Source organism: Stomoxys calcitrans, chromosome 5 (genome assembly GCF_963082655.1).
Source record: "Stomoxys calcitrans chromosome 5, idStoCalc2.1, whole genome shotgun sequence".
In the NCBI taxonomy this organism is placed as follows: Eukaryota; Metazoa; Arthropoda; class Insecta; order Diptera; family Muscidae; genus Stomoxys; species Stomoxys calcitrans.
Window position 1 is genome coordinate 145302936 of NC_081556.1, and position 19470 is coordinate 145322405.

Genomic DNA, 19470 nt, shown 5'->3' on the forward strand with positions numbered 1-19470 from the left:
GTGCATGTATTTGAGGGCTTCATTATTATAACTTTTCTTAATTATTTTGTAGTTGTGGCGATGTGGGCGAGTGGGCATGTGTTGAATAAAACATGCCATCTTAAAAACCATGTTACTTTTTTTTCCATATTCATGTTGGGAGTTCGGTGCTGTGTGGCGTATGTAGAATATTAATTAATATTCCACATACGCAACCGCATACCCAACCACACACTGTTACTTTGTACTTGTGTCGCTTTATGCGAATATCCAAACATATTTCTTTCGTTTTTGGCGAAACAATAGTTAAGGTTTCTTTTGTATCTTCGCTCTTTGACTAATGCGGAAGGAAACAAAAATTGTATATGAAAGCTGAAAATACATATTCATGAAGCTAAATTTTTCAAAAATTACTAAATTTATTCCATAGAAATCATTGGTGCAACACAAACATTCATTAAAACTTTTTATCCTCCACCACAAGAAGGGGGTAGATATAGAAAACTTTTTTTTTATATGGATAAGAAATTTTCCTTCTAGGTCTTGAGATGGGGAGATTGTTTTATATGGGAGCTAAACCTAAACATGGCCCGAAAAGGCTCATTTAAAATTCCAATAGACCTTAGGTAAACAAATTAAAAATATTTTAATTTGCCCACAATCGTGCACAGTGAGTTTTTATACCCTCCACTATAGGATGAGGGTATACTAATTTCGTCATTCTGTTTGTAACACCTCGAAATATGCGTCTAAGACCCCCTAAAGTATATATACTATTGATCGTCGTGACATTTTAAGTCGAACTAGCCATGTCAGTCCGTTTGTCCGTCCGTCCGTCCGTCTGTCTGTCGAAAGCACGCTAACTTTTGAGGGAGTAGAGTTAGCCGCTTGATATTTTGCACAAATACTTCTTTTAGGTGTAGATCGGTTGGGATGGTAAATGGGCCAAATCGGTCCATGTTTTGGAATAGCTGCCATATGAACCGATTTTGGGTCTTGACTTCTTGAGCCTCTAGTGAGCGCAATTCTCATCCGATTTGATATAACACATGGTGTTTTGATATCACTTCCAACAACTGTGCTAAGTATGGTTCAAATCGGTTCATAACCTGATATAGCTGCCATATAAACCGATCTGGGATCTTGATTTCTTGAGCCTCTAGATGACGCAATTTTAGTCCGATTTGACAAAAGTTTTGCACATGGTGTTTTGATATCACTTCCAATAACTATGCAAAGTGTGGTTCAAATCGGTCCATAACCTGATATAGCTGCCTTATAAACCGATCTTGAGTCTTGACTTCCTGAGCCTCTAGAGGGCGCAATTCTTGTCCGATTTGACTGAAATTTTGCACGTGGTGTTTTGATATCACTTCCGACAAATGTGATAAGTATGGTTTAAATCGGTTAATAACCTGATATAGCTGCCATATGAACCGATCTGGGGTCTTGACTTCTTGAGCCTCTAGAGGGCGCAACTCTCATCTGATTTGACAGAAATTTTGCACGTGGTGTTTTGATATCACTTCCGACAAATGTGATAAGTATGGTTCAAATCGGTTCATAACCTGATATAGCTGCCATATAAACCGAACTGGGGTCTTGACTTCCTGAGCCTCTAGAGGGCGCAACTCTCATCCGATTTGACAGAAATTTTGCACGTGGTGTTTTGGTATCACTTCCGACAAATGTGATAAGTATGGTTCAAATCGGTTCATAACCTGATATAGCTGCCATATAAACATAAGAATGGTTCAAATCGGTCAATAACCTGATATAGCTGCCATATAAACCGATTTGGGATCTTGACTTCTTGAGCCGCTAGGGGGCTCAATTCTCATCCGATTTGGCTGATATTTAACATGAAGTGTTTTCTTATGACTTCCAACAACTGTGCTAAGTATGGTTCAAATCGGTCCATAACCTGATATAGCTGCCATATAAACCGATCTGGGTTCTTGACTTCATGAGCCTCTAGAGGGCGCAATTCTTATCCGATTTGGCTGAAATTTTGCATGAAGTGTTTTGCAATGACTTCCAATAAATGTGCTTAGTATGGTTCAAATCGGATTATAACTTGGTATAGATGCCATATAAACCGATCGTGGGTCTTGACTTCTTGAGCCACTAGAGGGCGCTTTTCTTATCCTTTGGGCTGAAATTTTTGTACAACAGCACCTTCCATGACCTTCAATATACGTGTCCGATATCGTCTGAATCGATGTATAGCCTGATACAGCTCTCATATAAACTGTTCACCCGATTATGCTTCTTGAGCCCCTACAAGGCGCAATTCTTTTTCGGATGGATTGAAATATTTCCCAATGACTTTTTATATGGTCTTCAACATTCAATTTACTTATGGTCCAAATTGGACTATAACTTGATATAGCTCCAACAGCATAACAGTTCTTATTCAATATTCTTTGTTTGCCAAAAAAGAGATACCGACAAAAAACTCGACAAATTCGATCCATGGTAATGGGTACATAAGATTCGGCCCGGCCGAATTTAGCGCGCTCTTACTCGTTTTTAAGCCTTATTTACATTTGGCATGGATTTGCTTGATTTTTCCAATCCAAGGGGATCGGACGCCACCGTAACGCAGAGGTTAGCATGTCCGCCTATGACGCTGAACGCTTCGGTTCGAATCCTGGCGAGACCATCAGAAAAAATTTTCAGCGGTGGTTTTCCCCTCCTAATGCCGGCAACATTTGTGAGGTACTATGCCATGAAAAACTTCTCTCCACAGAGGTGTCGCACTGCGGCACGCCGTTCGGACTCGGCTATAAAAAGGAGGTCCCCTTATCATTAAGCTTAAACTTGAATCGGACTGCCCTCGCTGATATGTGAGAAGTTTGCCCCTGTTCCTTAGTGGAATGTTCATGGGAAAAATTTTTTAATTTGTAAAGGGAATATGGTCAAATAGTTTAGTTTTATGACGATTCTATACACTTGCTGACCAATGTCTGAGTTGTGATGGCGTCCTTATGCCCACAGCCATAAATCAACCATTGTTGTTTGTTTGGAACCACTTTTAAAGTGGCCATTAAGGTATGGCATTTTAATTGCTTAGCTTTGTAAAATACAACTGTCTAACTGCCCGTCTGCTGGCTGTCCGTATCTAATGAGACTTTATTGTGGCCTTTGTCTGGAAAGTGTGAAATATTGAATTAGAAATTTGTTGTCTGCAATTTCAAGTGTTTGGTTTATTCTCCAGTGTATGGATAATTCAAAGTAAATAGCAGCTTTGCAAAAAAAAAAAAATGAAATGAAATATTCGATTGAAACCACAATTTCAGAATATTTACACAAATGTGCACATGCACGCATGAACATGTATGGGTGCATATATCAACACAATAGTTTCGATTGATTTAACAAATAGTATTTATTGAAAAAAAATTCATATTACACACATACAACCAGGAAAAATAACAACAAATTGAGTACTTCCATCTATATCCATGGGTTTAAGTTCAGAGTTGCCACACATTTACATCAAATCTGCTTAAGTGGCGAAAAAATATTTTTTTTTTTTAGAAAAAGAGTCATTCTTGTTATATTCGAGTCATGCATAAGTACTAAGTGTGAGAAGTTTGCCCCTGTTCCTCTGTGGAATGTTCATGGGCAAAATTTGCAAAAATTTGCATAAATGTGAGACAACTTTTAATAAAATTTTTATTAAATTCCTTTTTGAGAAAAATTTAACTTTTATGCAAACGAAAATGGCTTACGATTTGAATTAGCCATGTCTGTCCGTCTGTCCGTCTGTCTTCTTCTCCTTTTTCTTCTTACCTTTGCCAACCAATGCTCTAAGTAGTTAAACTCAGTACCACAGTGATCTTCACATTGGCAACACTGGTCTTGACCACAGATGCAAAGCTGGTTGGATGGATGGATGGATAGATGGATGGTTATCTGTTGGTGTTGCATATCAGCGTGAAAGCAAATATTTTTCAATTTCAATTTAAACTAATAATGCAGAAACAACACACATATACCCACATACCCACACACACATGCACACGTATACACTCACCCACATGCATTTATTTAAATAAAATTTATAGTTGTGCCATTGAAAACAAAACTAACAGAAAGACATTTGAATTTACACAAATAAATAAATAAAGAAAATGACAAAGGATCTGCTACTACCACTCCTCTCCTCCCCCCCCCCCCCCCACACACTCCAATGAAAACAAATAAAGAAGCTGGTCATAATTCACAGTGGCAGAGTGCACATTTTGACATTTAAGTGTACTGAACACCCAGACCACTTAGAGTGTCATGGCTAAACGAAGGAAGTGATGTTTATCACTATCGTTGTCGTTGTCGTTGTGTCAATGAACGCTTTTACGGCCTTTGGGAATTTTATGTGCATTCAAGTCAATTTGTCGACTCGTTTCCAGCTTCAGTGTTCAATCACTTCCCATGGGGCCAATACCGGGTTGTTGGTTTCAAAATGATTGAATTTCCCTTGAATGAATTGTGGTAGTATTTGTTTGGGAACATTGAATGGCGTCGTAAAACGCAAACATTTCAGTGAAAGAGAATGTTTGGCAGCAGTCAAAAATAATGAATGGATCGCTGAACTTTCTTTTCAATTGGCCAAGCACTTGTGCCCAGGGGAGCAGAAAAGGCAAAGCGTTATAGAGCATGCAATTTGCCCATTAACTTTCCACTAAGGGACAGGGGCAAACTTCGCACATATTAATGAGTCCGATTTAAATTTTAAGCTCAATGAAAAGGGACCTCCCTTTTTATACCCCAGTCCGAATGGCATACCGCAGTGCGACACCACTTTGGGGAGAAGTTTTTTCATGGCTGCCATACCAAATGGTACAGTACCCTCTCAAATGTCGCCAGTATTAAAAAGGAAAAACAACCGCTGACAATTTTTGTCTAATGTTCCAGCAAGGATTCGAATCCTGGCATTCAGGGTCATACGCGGACATGTAAACATCTAAGCTACTGTGGCCTAGAGCATAACCTCAGTAAACAAGTAAAAAGGCGTTAAGTTCGGTCGGGCCGAACTTTGGATACCCACCACCTCGGGTATATATGTAAACCAGCTTTCGTCAAAATCCGGTGAAAAATGCATACCTAATGCCTCATAGCAGCTTCCGATTTGGACCAAGTACAAGTCATTGTTTAATTGTGTATAACAAAATATTGGTCTTTTTAGTAGCTATGTCTAAAAATAAACCGATCTGAACCATGTACGATATGGATGTCGAAAAGCCTAAAATAAGTCCCTGTGTAAAATTTCAGCCAAATCGGATATGAATTGCGCCCTTTAGTGGTTCAAGAAGTCAAGAAGTCAAGATCCAAGATCGGTTTATATTTCAACCATATCAGGTTATTCCCCGATTTAATCCATACTTAGCACAGTTATTGGAAGTCATAACAAACAATTTCAGCCAAATGGGATAAGAATTGCTCCCTCTAGATGATCAAGAAGCCAAGACCCAAGATTGATTTATATGGTAGCTATATCAAAACATGGACCGATTTGGCCCATTTACAATCTAAGGGCTAAAGAAGTCAAATCAGGGAATCGGGTACCCTACCGTCTCCAATCAATATTTAATGCGTTTTCACTTGTTTGAAATTTGGCACAGATACGTATTTTAGATGCACGCTGGTTAAGTTGTTGAACGGGCCAAATCGGACCATATTTGAATATAGATGCTATATAGACCGATTTTCCAATAAAGGGTCTAATGCCCATAATACCTTTATTTTTCATCCGATTTCGCTGAAATTTGAAACAGTGACTCATTTTAGGCCTCCCGACAACTGACCCAAATAAAGACCAGATCGGACTATATTTAGATATAGCTGTCATATAGACCGATCTCCCGATAAAGGGTCTGAAGTCCATAAAAGCCTTATTTATTACCCGATTTCGCTGAAATTTGCAACAGTGGGTTATTTTAAGCCTCCCGACATCTGACGTAAATATGGTTCAGATCGGACTATATTTAGATATAGCTACCATATAGACCGATCTCTCAATAAAGGGTCTGAAGCCCATAAAAGCTTTATTTATTATCCGATTTTGTTAAAATTTGCAACAGTGGGTTATTTTAAGCCTCCCGACATCTGACCTAAATATGGTTCAGATCGGACTATTTTTAGATATAGCTGCCATATGGACCGATCCGCCGATTTAGGATCTTAGGCCCATAAAAGCCACATTTATTATCCGATTTTGCTAAAATTTGGGCTAGTGAGTTGTTTTAGGCCCTTCGACATCCCTCGTCAATTTGGCTCAGATCGGTCTAGATTTGGATATAGCTACCATATAGACCGACCCTCCGATTTAGGTTCTTAGGCCCAAAAAAAGCCACATTTGTTATCCGATGTCGTTGAAATTTGGGACTGTGAGTTGTCTAAGGCCCTTCGAGATGTTCTTTCAATTTGGCCCTGATCGGTTCAGATTTGGATATAGCTGCCATATAGACCGATTTCTCTATTTAAGGTTTAGGCCCATAAAAAGCGAATTTATTGTCCGATGTCGCCGAAATTTGGGACAGTGAGTTAAGTTAAGCCCCTTGACATACTTCTGGAATATCGCACAGATCGGTTCAGATTTGGATATAGCTGTCATAAAGACAGAAAACTCGGTTTTAGGTTTTGGGGCCATAAAAGGCGCATTTATTATCCGATGTCGTTGAAATTTGAGACAGTGAGTTTAGTTAAGCTCTTCGACGTCCTTCTTCAATTTGGCCCAGATCGTTTCAGATTTGAATATAGCTGTCATATAGACCGATCTGTCGATTTAAGGTTTTGGGCCCATAAATCGTGAATTTATAATCCGATTTCACTGAAATTCGACACAGTGACTTATGTTAGGCTTTCGACATCCGTGTCGTTATGGTCCCGATCGGTTTATTTTAGACATAGCTACTGAACTTATTAGTATTTGGTCCAAATCGGAATATATTTCGATATAACTGCTATCGCATATAAGGTATGAAATTTTCATCGGATTGTGACGAAATGGGGCTTACATATATACCCGAGGTGTGGGGTATCCAAGTTCGGCCCGGCCGAACTTATTGCATTTTTACTTGTTCTAATACAATTAAGTATTCCTGTAACCAAAGCTATAAAAATCCGCACCCAAAAATCTATAATTGCTTTTATAAAGAGTATCTTCATCTGTTACCAAAAAGGACCAACATTCACCACAAGCTATGGTTATTCTGTACGTCCTTCCCTTGGTCCCTAAACTAAAAATCCAATCAAAGTGAAAAAGTTCAAGTCATTTCCACCATAAATCCAAATTTAGCCCAAAGAAAGACTTTTCAACAAATTGTTGGAATTTCTTTACGGTGACATTCACATTTAAGTCACTTTCTCATTGTTGTGCTTTTCTTTTTTTATTCTATTTTGCAGAAATTTGTGCTGTTTGTTAAAAACCACCGAAACGTAACCATGAACTGGCGAGACATACAACGAATCTATACCCAAAAAACACAACAGCAAAACAATTGGTATCGGTTTCCAATGGTTTTGAGCTGGAATTTGAAATCAACATTGGTGCCCAAGGCAAAGTTCCACAGTATGCGAGCAATATATCAAAAATCCACAGTATATTGGTAAAGAGAATTTATTTTGCTAGCTCACCACCCACGTCACCTTCATAATCAGCGCTAGTAACGAAAAAACCAAACCACCCACTTGGAGAAACAAAAAAAAGCACTACCAGCAGATGATAAAAATGAATGCCAGCGCCATGTCATCACAGCCAGTGTCAGTCACAATGACACCCCTTGGCTGGACATCAACCCACGACCCTCTACAGCGCCGAGTGGCCGATGAGAGTGCGGATGACCTAACCTTAAGTACGGAAACACATCTATCTTCGGCCGAACTCGATGAGATCAATCAAAGCGCTGAGCTGCAGTGTATGCTGCAGGAACACATGGATACAACGACCTTTGGCAATAGCAGTGCATATTGCCTTACCCAATTCGATTCGATACTATGTTGGCCCCGCAGCCCTCGTGGCACTTTGGCCGCACTGCCATGTCTAGATGAGTTCCAGGGCATACAATACGATAGCTCACGTAAGTCAGAAACACTAGTGGTAGTGGTAGTAGTAGTAGTAGTAATGGAGAAAACAAATTTTTGCACATGTAGATGTGCGTGCTTAAGAGAAAATGTTAAAAATCTGCAAAACCCTTTTGCCGGAAATGCCATTCGCCGGCATTGTAGCACCACCATCTCGTGGTGGTACATCAATCAATCATTAACTTCGCTCTGACACTGACACTGGCGCGCACCGACACTCATATCAATGGCAACCACCACTAGCTTCGTTTCAACCCTGGCTGGTGCATTGGTTGCTCTATGGTTTATTCATTGACGATGCTCATAAAGAAAACAAAGTATCATTTATTTTTAAAATGAACCAAAGGAAAGATGGCATAGAGAAAATTCAATATGGGAAATTCCATAGAGGGGAAAAACAAAAAAACTAAATGCAAAACTTATTTTTGATTATTTGTAATATAGAGGAGACTTTGGCTACCCACTTTCATGGAGGTGTGTATTTCAAAGCCTTTATTTAGGCTAAAACAACAATGGTGGAAGTTCTGAATCCTGACTATGGTCCGGTTTCTACAGATAAATCTCCAGCATTGTAAGGCTGCTTCGGCGGCCCCCTGGCTTTGACATGGGTTTGACGTGGTTCCCCCTGCCCCTCTGCCCTCCCTGCCCCTCTGCCCTCCCTGCCCCTCTGCCCTCCCTGCCCCTCTGCCCTCCCTGCCCCTCTGCCCTCCCTGCCCCTCTGCCCTCCCTGCCCCCCTGCCCCCTGCTCTCCCTGTCCCCTGCTCTCCCTGACCCCCCTAATTTGATTTGACATAGTTCTTATACAGGAACCATGGGTCTGTGGAGGAGTGGTTCGTGGATTAAGAATTCCGAGATTTAAAGTTCTCAAGGGTACGGAGAATGGGAGACACAGAGCCAGAGGGACCCTCCCCAAAAGTCCCACCCAAAAATTAAAGTGGACCGATGGGGACAAAATGGGATTCAAATGAAAGGTATTCAAGAGTAGAGTACTAATTTTATAATAAAAGTTGGGTCCAAGTACCTGGGGGGGCCACCCCAGCCCCAAAACCCCTTAAAATAGGTTTATTTGACGATTATGACAATATGGGGCTCAAATGAAAGGTATTCGGGAGTAGATTTCGTATATGGTCAGGAAGTAGAAATAGGCTTTAGAATTTATTGATATCGGAAGGGGACGGACCTTCCACCATTACCTCAAAAACACCACCCAACATAAGAACCATGTCAAATCCCCCCCCTGATGGGATTTGACATGGTTCTTATCCAGGAACCATGGGTCTGTGCAGGAGTGGTTCGTGGACGAAGAATTCCGGGATTTAAAGTTCTCAAGGGTACGGGGAATGGGAGACACAGAGCCAGAGGGACCCTCCCCCTTACACCAAAAGTCCCACCCAAAAATAAAAGTCGACCGATGGGGACAATATGGGATTCAAATGAAAGCTATTCAAGAGTAGACTACGAATTTTATAATAAAAGTAGGGTCCAAGTACCTGGGGGGCCACCCCAGCCCCAAGACCCCTTAAAATAGGTTTATTTGACGATCCATTCGGAGCCGAATTTGTGAAAAAAAGTGTGGTTATTTCAAAAATTTTTAAATTAAGTGGCCATTTCGAAAAGTGTGATTTTGGTGGTTCACAGACATTAGTTGTGTTACATCCCTTTGTGAAAAGCTAAAATACATTGGAAAAAGTAAAAAATTTTATTTTTTGTTTAAAAAAAAAAAATAATAATAATAGAAAATAATCAAAATTGTACAAGAGACATTGTGAGCGTGCTGCAAGATCAATTAATCTACACAACAACAAAACAAAAGCTCGGTTCGGGGTCGCGTTACATAACAAGAGATTGATCCAGAAATCTTAAATCCGTTACGAGCATTCCAGCAATTCAGCCATAAGGTTTTGAGCGGACGGACATTGGAAGGCCGGCGTCTACAGACACACACACACACGTATACCTCTACACATACACTCAAACCTTACCTTCAAAGTGAGTACCCATTTACATGCGTATATAAAAGCACGACACAAGGAGAGAATACCAGGTGCCGCACTTCTTGACTCTCATTGTAATTATGTGGCAAAAAAATACTCGAAACCTGTGCATGACCCTGTATACTTACCTTTTGCGTGCTATAGACTAGTTCATGCGATAAATGCTTTGATGCCCAATGGAGTGAGTTTAGTGACCCGCCATTTTTTGACTCATATGAATTTTGTGACACACATATGCAAAGCGATCCACTGACCCTATATACGTTTGAAGAAGGGGACTCGACGGCCATTTTTGATTTTCAAAAAATTTATTAAGGAATTTCGGAAATATTTACGTCCATTTTGAATTTAATGTGAAAAGTGACCCAAATCGAATCTATGCCATTTTCATCCTGTTTTGTTTTAAATTTGTGCCTCGTTGATTAGATACGATCCTTGTGGTATAGAGGCCTAGTCAGAATTGAATTTGATTTTTGAATCACAGGGTCTTTGTTGTTGGCTCTTTATTAAGACGTGACTGTGTTTGCGATTTTTTTTTTTTTTTTTTTGAAATTTTGTCGCTGGCTTAGATGAAATGATACGTTGTAGAGCAAAGTGACCTAAATCGATTGGGTAAAAAAAGAAAAAATTGTCCCAACATTTTACAAATCGACAGAGATATTATCTGCTTTCTTGAAGACTGTCTATTGGGGCGCAAATACCACGTCCCTCGTATTGCAATTCGCCACGATTTATTGAAAGTGGGTTTCTGTTCGCCTTTCTCTGAAGCACTGAATTGATTGACCCGCTGCCTTGAGAGGAAATTTATTTGTTCTTCCATTATCATTAATCCGCCTCCACAGACGAACGAAGACTGTGCCATTTAGTTTGGGAATCCGCTTTGATAGTCGGCATCGGACCCTTCAAGGAAAATTGAGTTTTTTTGAATTTAGGTCCTGAACCGAGACAATTAAATAGTGTTTTGCTTGACCCTTCTCTGAAATTTTCTCGAATTGGAAAATTTTAGTAGCAAGGAATTTTTGGCAAAATGGAGAAAGCTATACGTGATAGATTTGCAAATAGCGTCAATGACTTGGTGGATTTCGACAGCACATTCGCCGCAGCGAGATCCGAGGATAATGTTCATAGCCTGGAGGCTCTAAGAGTGGAGCTGGATTCGCTTTGGAACAACGTTAAAAAATCATACTTAGAATGCCGCGATCATGTTGCAGCGGAGGGCGAAACACCCATGGATAGAAACAAGCTTCGATCTCATTACAAAGACGCTAGGGAAAGCTATATGCGAGTCATAGGTTCATTGAACGCGGATATTAATGCATTTAAAGAACAGGCGATCCAGGAGAAGGCAGAAAGAGAGTCGATACAGCAAGTAAGATCCGAGGAAAGGGATTTTATGCCAGTCTCTAGACTCCCCCCGTGTGATACAGACACTTTCAAGGGAGGATATACAGCTTGGCCAACATTCAGGGACCTTTTCACTGCAATTTATATTAGGAATCCAAGGCTAAGCAACGTTGAAAAACTTTTTCATTTGACACAAAAGACCGCAGGAGAGGCGAGGGAGATGATAAGCCACGTTCCTTTGACAAATGATGGATTTTTATTAGCTTGGTCCAATTTAACTGACAGATATGAGAATAAAAGAATGCAGGTCAACGAACAGCTAAAGATTCTTTTTAATCTGCCAAATGTTACGGTAGAATGTTCTCAGTCAGTTCAGAAGCTGCAGCGCACTGTTAATAGCTGTATACAAACTTTTGAAATACTTTGCGTGGATGTTACAAAATGGGACCCGATCTTGATCTACTTATGTTCGGCAAGGTTACCTAGACAATTTCTAGAGGAGTTTGAGAATTCGTTAAATGATTGCAAGACTCTTCCAACATGGGCGGAATTTGACAGATTTCTGACCCATAAGTTTAAGACCCTCGAGTCTGTAAGCAATATTAAACCAAGTTTTAGTAAGCCAAGTCACAATAAGCAGGACCAGAACAAAAAGTTTTTCAACAGCTTTCACACGAACATTTCACAAAAGACCCACAGTTCTGGTGCTAAGAATAATGCTAATGCAAGACAGCCTCCGGCAAAACCTACCCAAACGGCTCAAAGTTGCCAGATTTGTAAAGCAACGCATTTCATTCGGGATTGTCCGAAGTTTATTGAGAAAAATATCAATGATAGGATTCACATCGTGAAGGTTTCACACTTATGCTACAATTGCCTTTCATCTAATCACGGGGTAAAAGACTGCAAGAGCAAATTTTCATGTAGAGAATGCAACTTGAAGCATCACACAATGCTACACAAGGGAACGGAAACCCAAGCTAGTAGCCAAGACCCAGCCAGAGATGTAGCGCGACCCAGTACTAGTGCTACCGCTCTTACGACAATTATACAGTCCACTCCTGACACAAGACAAAGTAACATCACCACCCTGACCCTTCGGGATAAGCAAATTAGTGAGCGTCATCCTAGGGAAACTTTGCTATTTACTGCCGTAGTGCAGATAGAATCTAGAGGACAACTATTCGATGCCAGAGCTATTATTGACTCTGGATCGCAGTCCACCTTTATAACAGATAAACTCAAGAACAAATTGAGTCTTCCAACTAAGCGAAACTTGGTACACGTCACGGGGCTTAGCCAGATGGTAGCCGAAACTTCGAACAAAGCTTGTCTCTTTACTTTGCGTTCAAGCTTAGACCCTCGATTTGAGTTGGAGGTTTGGGCGCCTGTCTTGAAGGCCCTTCCTTCTAATTTACCACCACAAAACTTAGACCTAGCACAACTTCGGGATGTTGCCAACCTTGATTTGGCAGATCCAAAATTCTATATTAGCCAACCGGTTGACCTTCTAATAGGAATGGACATAGGACCCCTTATTTTTGACATTGGATCTCCTATGAAATCAGTCGGCACACTTTTGGCACAGAACACAGTTTTTGGATGGATCGTTGGTGGACCCATAGCACAAGGAACTACAGGGGGTAACCGAGTTTCTCTGCACAACACAATATCGATAGAGAAAATACTTACACGTTTTTGGGAGGTGGAGGAGACCCCCAAAAAGATTTTGAGGTCTGAAGAGGACATGGTTTGTGAACAAAACTTTAAGACAACCACTCGCCGAAACCAAAATGGAAGATACGTTGTGACCCTACCGTTTAAAAATTGCGAAGAACTAGGAAGTTCTAGAAACATCGCTTTAGCACAATTTTATCGAATGGAAAGGAAGCTGCAGGCAACGCCTGAAATAAAGGAACAATATGATAAAACTATTCTGGAATATCTGGAACTTGGACACATGAGGAGATTATCGGCCGAGGAGGTAACTAAGACTCCCAATTACTATTTGCCGCATCATGCTGTCATCAAGCCAGATCGACTCACAACGAAACTTAGAGTGGTTTTCAATGCGTCAAGTCCTTCTTCGAACAAAAGAAGCCTCAACGACAACCTGTTTGCTGGACCCATTCTTCAACAAGACCTTGTGTTACAAATTTTGAAGTGGAGATTCTTCAAATACGTATTCAATGCGGACGTAACGAAGATGTACCGGCAAATTCTCCTAGACCCTAATCAGACACAATTCCAAAGAATACTTTTTAGAAAATCTCCAAAGGACCAAGTCGAGGATTTTGAGCTCTTGACAGTCACGTTTGGAGTAAATTGCGCACCATTCCTTGCAATCCGAACACTTCTTCAACTTGCGGAAGACGTGGCGGACACATACCCCTTAGCATCAAAGATCATTCAAGAGAATCTGTATGTTGATGATGTTCTGGTCGGGGCTCACACAATTGAAGAAGCCATCCGATCTCGTAAAGAGTTAATCTCAGCCTTTGACTCGGCTGGATTTCAACTCATGAAATGGACAGCAAATGATCACAAAGTCATTCAAGACTTACCTGCCGATCAATTGCTGCCAGTAAATTGGCTTGAGCTCTCGGAGGACTCTTCAACCAAAACCCTTGGTATTCGGTGGAATATTTCTGGGGATTATTTCACATTCACACCACCATCATTAGAAGTCAGACCAACGTACACAAAAAGAGAGGTCTTATCATCCATTGCCAAATTGTTTGACCCTTGTGGTTGGTTGGCCCCAGTTATTGTAATCGCCAAGCTAGTCATGCAGCAAGTATGGCTTGACAAAATAGACTGGGATGACACGCTCAAAGCAATAGCATTAATAAACTGGCAAACCTTTGTAAAAAACTGTGGGGAAATTGAATCAGTAAAAGTTCCAAGATGGATTCAGTTTGTGCCTTCGTGTCAAGTTGAAGTTCACGGGTTTTGTGATGCGTCTGAGAGTGCGTACGGAGCAGCTCTTTACATAAGAGTGGAACATGAAGACCACAAGACAGAAACATATTTGCTCGCTGCTAAGACTCGTGTAGCCCCCATAAAGAAAATCTCGCTACCAAGGCTTGAGTTATGCGGGGCTGTTTTATTATCAAAGCTTGCGTCGTCAATTATAGCTAAGCTTCAAATTTCTAACTTCACAACTTACTACTGGACTGACTCAACAATTGTTCTAGCATGGCTCAAGAAACCACCTTGTGCTTGGAGCACATTTGTGGGAAATCGCGTCTCGGAGATATTGGAAAACGTCGGGGTTGAAAATTGGCTGCATATTGACTCCGAAAGTAACCCTGCGGATGTTGCCAGTCGAGGGTGCTCACCATCTGACTTGAAAGGTCATCATTTGTGGTGGCACGGACCCCTATGGTTAAAACTTCCGAAAGACAGGTGGCCAACGTACGAAGTTTTTAGTGACACGAGTTTAGAAGCGAAAGCAGTTAAAGTTTTTGCTACTACAACCTTTGAAGACCCTCTCGAAAGATTCTCTTCTTTGTCTCGAGCATATCGAGTTTTGTGTTATGTTTTAAGATTTTGGCGAAACACTAGCGCAGGTCGATCGCATCTTAGAATCTCGTCTGGGAAGATTACCGCTGAAGAAATACAAGACGTAAAGCAACGACTCTTAGTTATGACTCAGAAACAGTACTTTGCTTCCGAATACCACAATTTAGAACAGAAAACTAAATTGTCGCCCAGCAGTAGCCTTTTGTCATTGAACCCATTTTTAGACTCGAAAGGGGTTATGCGGTCCAATGGGCGTCTAGTCCAATCACCGGCACTGTCATACAATGAAAGGCATCCCATTCTCTTGCCATATGATGCAAGAATGACTCAACTTCTTGTCGAGTTTGCACACAAAATAACACTTCATGGAGGCAACCAGCTCATGACACGATTATTGCGATCAGAATTTTGGATATTTCGGTTAAAACCCCTTGTTAAGAAAGTTATACACAACTGCAAGACCTGTATTTTGTATAAAAAGCACTTGCAATCACAAATAATGGCGTCCCTTCCACCTGAGCGCACTTCACTCTCGAGACCCTTTACCAATACCGGGGTTGACTTTGCAGGACCCTTTAATATTAAAAACTATTCAGGTCGTGCTTGTCTGATTACCAAAGGGTACGTCTGTATCTTTGTTTGTTTTGCGACAAAAGCCATACACTTGGAGGCAACAACCGATCTTTCTACACAATCTTTTTTAGCGGCGTTTTCGCGTTTTATTGCTCGTAGAGGTTGTCCGGCCTGTATCTACTCCGATAATGGGAAAAACTTTGTGGGCGCCTCTGAATTACTTAAAAAGGATCGTCTAGAGTTCTTAAAGACTCTACAAAACCAAACGCTGCAGCAGAATGTTTATCAAAATCTAGTTTGGAAATTTATTCCTCCTGGTGCCCCTCACATGGGCGGCCTGTGGGAAGCGGGTGTCAAGTCTTTTAAATCCCACTTGCGCAAGTTTATTCCGAAAATGAACTTTACGTTCGAGGAATTGTCCACAATTTTGACTCGAATAGAGGCTTGCTTAAATTCCAGACCGCTGAGTCCAGCCAACGACGACCCCAATGACTTCTCGCCTTTGACTCCAGGCCACTTTCTTATTGGTACACCACTTCTGACCCCAGCGGAGCCTGATGTTTCAGATCAGGATGTCTCTTTTGCTAATAGGTGGAAAAGACTCAAAATAGTATCTCAATACTTTTGCCAACGATGGAAGTCGGAGTATTTGAAAGAATTGCACCGCAGATCCAAATGGAAATATCAGCAGGAAAATCTCGCAAAGGATGATTTAGTTGTAATCAGAGACGATAGGTTCCCTCCTACGGAATGGACAATGGGTCGCATTGAAAGGGCCTATCATGGTACAGATCAAAATATAAGAGTAGTAGATGTTAGAACGTCAAACGGAATAGTCACTAGACCCATTACTAAAATTGTCAAATTGTTTTCCGCATGACTAGTCGGGTACTCACGAACCTTAGAACACGGTACTCACAAGACTTTTCTTACAGGAATGGCGGCCTACTTACCCCGTGGAGATTGGCAAGAGGAGGAGGAAAGACCTCGCGAAAACAATCGTGGCGCACGACACAATGAAAGACGTGATGGCAATCGCCAGGAAAGAGGACATCCTGGAGCGGACCGGGACTTGCAACGTGGGCGTGGTCGTCCAAGTACATGGCAGTATTCATGTGGTCTTTGCCAAGATGACCACGCTCTTAACTCATGCCAGCGCTTTCGAGACAAAACCCCGTACCAACGGTACGAAACAGTGGAAAGGAGAGGCTATTGTAGAAATTGCCTGGCAAGAAGTCACCTAGCGCCAGACTGTACAAGCCTCACAGGGTGCCGCCGTTGTCATGATCGTCATCACACCCTACTCCATGGGGCCCCTCAACTCGAAGAGGCACCCCTCAATATAGACGTGCCTGTGACACCGCCCCGCTTCTTATGGGACATTGTTTTTGTGCCGACGGCCATTATACGCATAACCGGTGAAGACGTCGACAGTTGGGCTTCTGTGCGAATCCTGGTAAGCCAGTCCTCTATAATGTCCAGAATCGCGTATGCGACGTTCCGCCGGCTTGGTCTTCGAACGTTTTTGTACCAAGGTAAACGATTTGCTAGCTTTAAAATTATGTCTCGCCAACCCACTAGCACTTGGGCGTTAAAGGTCAACGCGCTCATCACGGACGAGCTGCCAAGACAACCCTATTCCGACCCTCTTCTTCACGACCCGACCCGTGATTTAACTGATAGCTCACTAGCTGACCCGGACCCGAGAAGCAATGTTCCTATCGATCTAGAGCTTGGTGCAGATACATACTCTGCAATACATAGAGAAGGTCGCATATTTACCGGACTTGGTGACGTCAACGCCTATAGGACGGTACTGGGATACATCATATCCGGCCCTATTCGGAATCTAAATCAATAAGGCTTCCATCGTCATACTTACTTAGCCCTTAAAATCTTGGAATGTAACACTTGGTCATGGGGGGCGGAATGTTCATGGTTGTGCTATTTTTTTTATCATAGCTGCTGTGCTAGCTAAACGCAACAGGTATGTGCCTAGCGGTCTGTCATGTAAAACACACACGCACTCATACCAACGTGCGTATATGCAGTCGCTGGGTACATACTTGTTTGTTGTTATTCAGCCAAACAAATGTTCATCGCCAACCACTGGCAGATGATATTCTTTTCTTTTTGGTAATTATTCGAAGTCAAGCTTAACTCCCGTACGCATATAAACCCCCGCGACCAAGAAAAAAAAGAACAACAAAAAGAACCTGTGAGCAAGGAAAAAGAAAGAAAAAGTGAAATTAAATTGTACACAGCAAAGAAATTAAGAACTGTTTGAAATGTGAAATTGTTTAAAAATACTTACCATCTAGAAAATAAACATACTTACCTATATTGTGAACCCTAAATACCTACCTTGAAATTAAAACAAAACAAAAACAAGAAGAATACTTACCTAAGGAAATTAGTGAAATAAAAATTGCAAGAAACACAAGAAAAATTATAAAATTACTAACTACTTATTATCTACACTGTTAAAATTTACCTACATATATTTTCTTAAAACCTAATTATTGCACAAAGTGTTTAAACTAATTTATACTGCACTTACCTTAATTTATATTGCACTTGCCTCGTTTTATATTGCACTTACCTAATTAAGCTTATACTACATTGTAAATATTGCACAGTGGAACAAAAAAAAAAATACAAACCTGTGAAAATAAACAAATTGAATTGAAACAAAAAAAGCAATCTAGTCTTGTGGAAAAAAAAGGCAAAACCAAAGTTCGTAAAGAAACAATGATAATATGGGACTCAAATGAAAGGTATTCGGGAGTAGGAATAGGCTTTAGAATTTATTGATATCGGAAGGGGACGGACCCTCCACCATTACCTCAAAAACACCACCCATAATCAAAAGTGGACCGATAAGGACAATAAGGGTATCAAATGAAAAGTATGCTGGAGTAGATAACGAAATTGGCAAACCAATTCATGTCCAAGTAGAGGGGGTTACCCCACCCCCACAAAAAACGGCCAAAATGGGCACATTCACGGATATATGGGACTCGATTTGTTTCTTTCGTATAGACTGAAAAACGGCAGAACCGATTAGCTTGGTCTAAAGGGAAACATAGGCTAAATAATTTTTCTATATCGAAAGGGGAAGGACCCTCCCCCTTAAGCTTAAAACACCAACCGAAATCAAAAAAGGACCGACCGCCACAATATAGGTATCAAATGAAAGGTATTGGAGAGTGGAATACGAATATGGTATTAAAAATTTGAGTCTAAGTATCCATCGGGCTGCCCCAACCCCAAAACTCACCAAAAAAAACATATTAGACGTTCATGTCAATATGGAGCTCAAATGAAAGGTATACGGGAGTAAATTTCGAATGTGGCATACATATCGAAATATAGGGGGCCACGCCACCTCTCAAAAACGCTATTAGACCCATAATGACAATATGAGACTTGGCTAAACCGAGTTTCTTAACATTTTCATAGATTGTGTAAGTTTGTCTGGAAGGAACCATAGGCTAGATAAATTTTATACTCGCTACCAAAGCAAGGGGGAAATATTCATTTTGTCATTCCGTTTGCAACACATCGAAATATCCATTTCCTATCCTATACAGTATAGATATTCTTGATCAGCGTAAAAATCTAAGACGATCTAGCCAAGTCCGTCCGTCTGTCCGTCTGTCTGTTGAAATCACGCTACAGTCTTTAAAAATAGAGATATTGAGCTCAAAACTTCGCACAGATTATTTTTTTTGTCCATAAGCAGGTTAAGTTCGAAGATGGCCTAGATCGGACTATATCTCGATATAGCCCCCATATAGACTGATCCGCCGATTTAGGGTCTTAGGCCCATTGAAGCCACATTTATTATTCGATTTTGCCGAAATTAGGTACAGTGAGTTGTGTTGGGCCCTTCGAAATCCTTTGTTAATTTGGCCCAGATCGGTCCAGATTTGGATATGGCTGTCATATAGACCGCTCCGCCGAT

The 19470-nt window shown here is 41.0% G+C and overlaps 1 protein-coding gene across 1 annotated transcript in view; it reads left to right on the forward strand.

Annotated features, from left to right (window-relative positions):
- Positions 1-19470, forward strand: part of LOC106088923 (diuretic hormone receptor) — a 119409-nt gene that overhangs the window by 50076 nt on the left and 49863 nt on the right. Inside the window, 1 exon segment of the mRNA XM_013254637.2 lies at positions 7390-8063. Within this exon segment, the coding sequence (XP_013110091.2) occupies positions 7706-8063 (358 nt within the window). The 5' untranslated portion in view covers positions 7390-7705.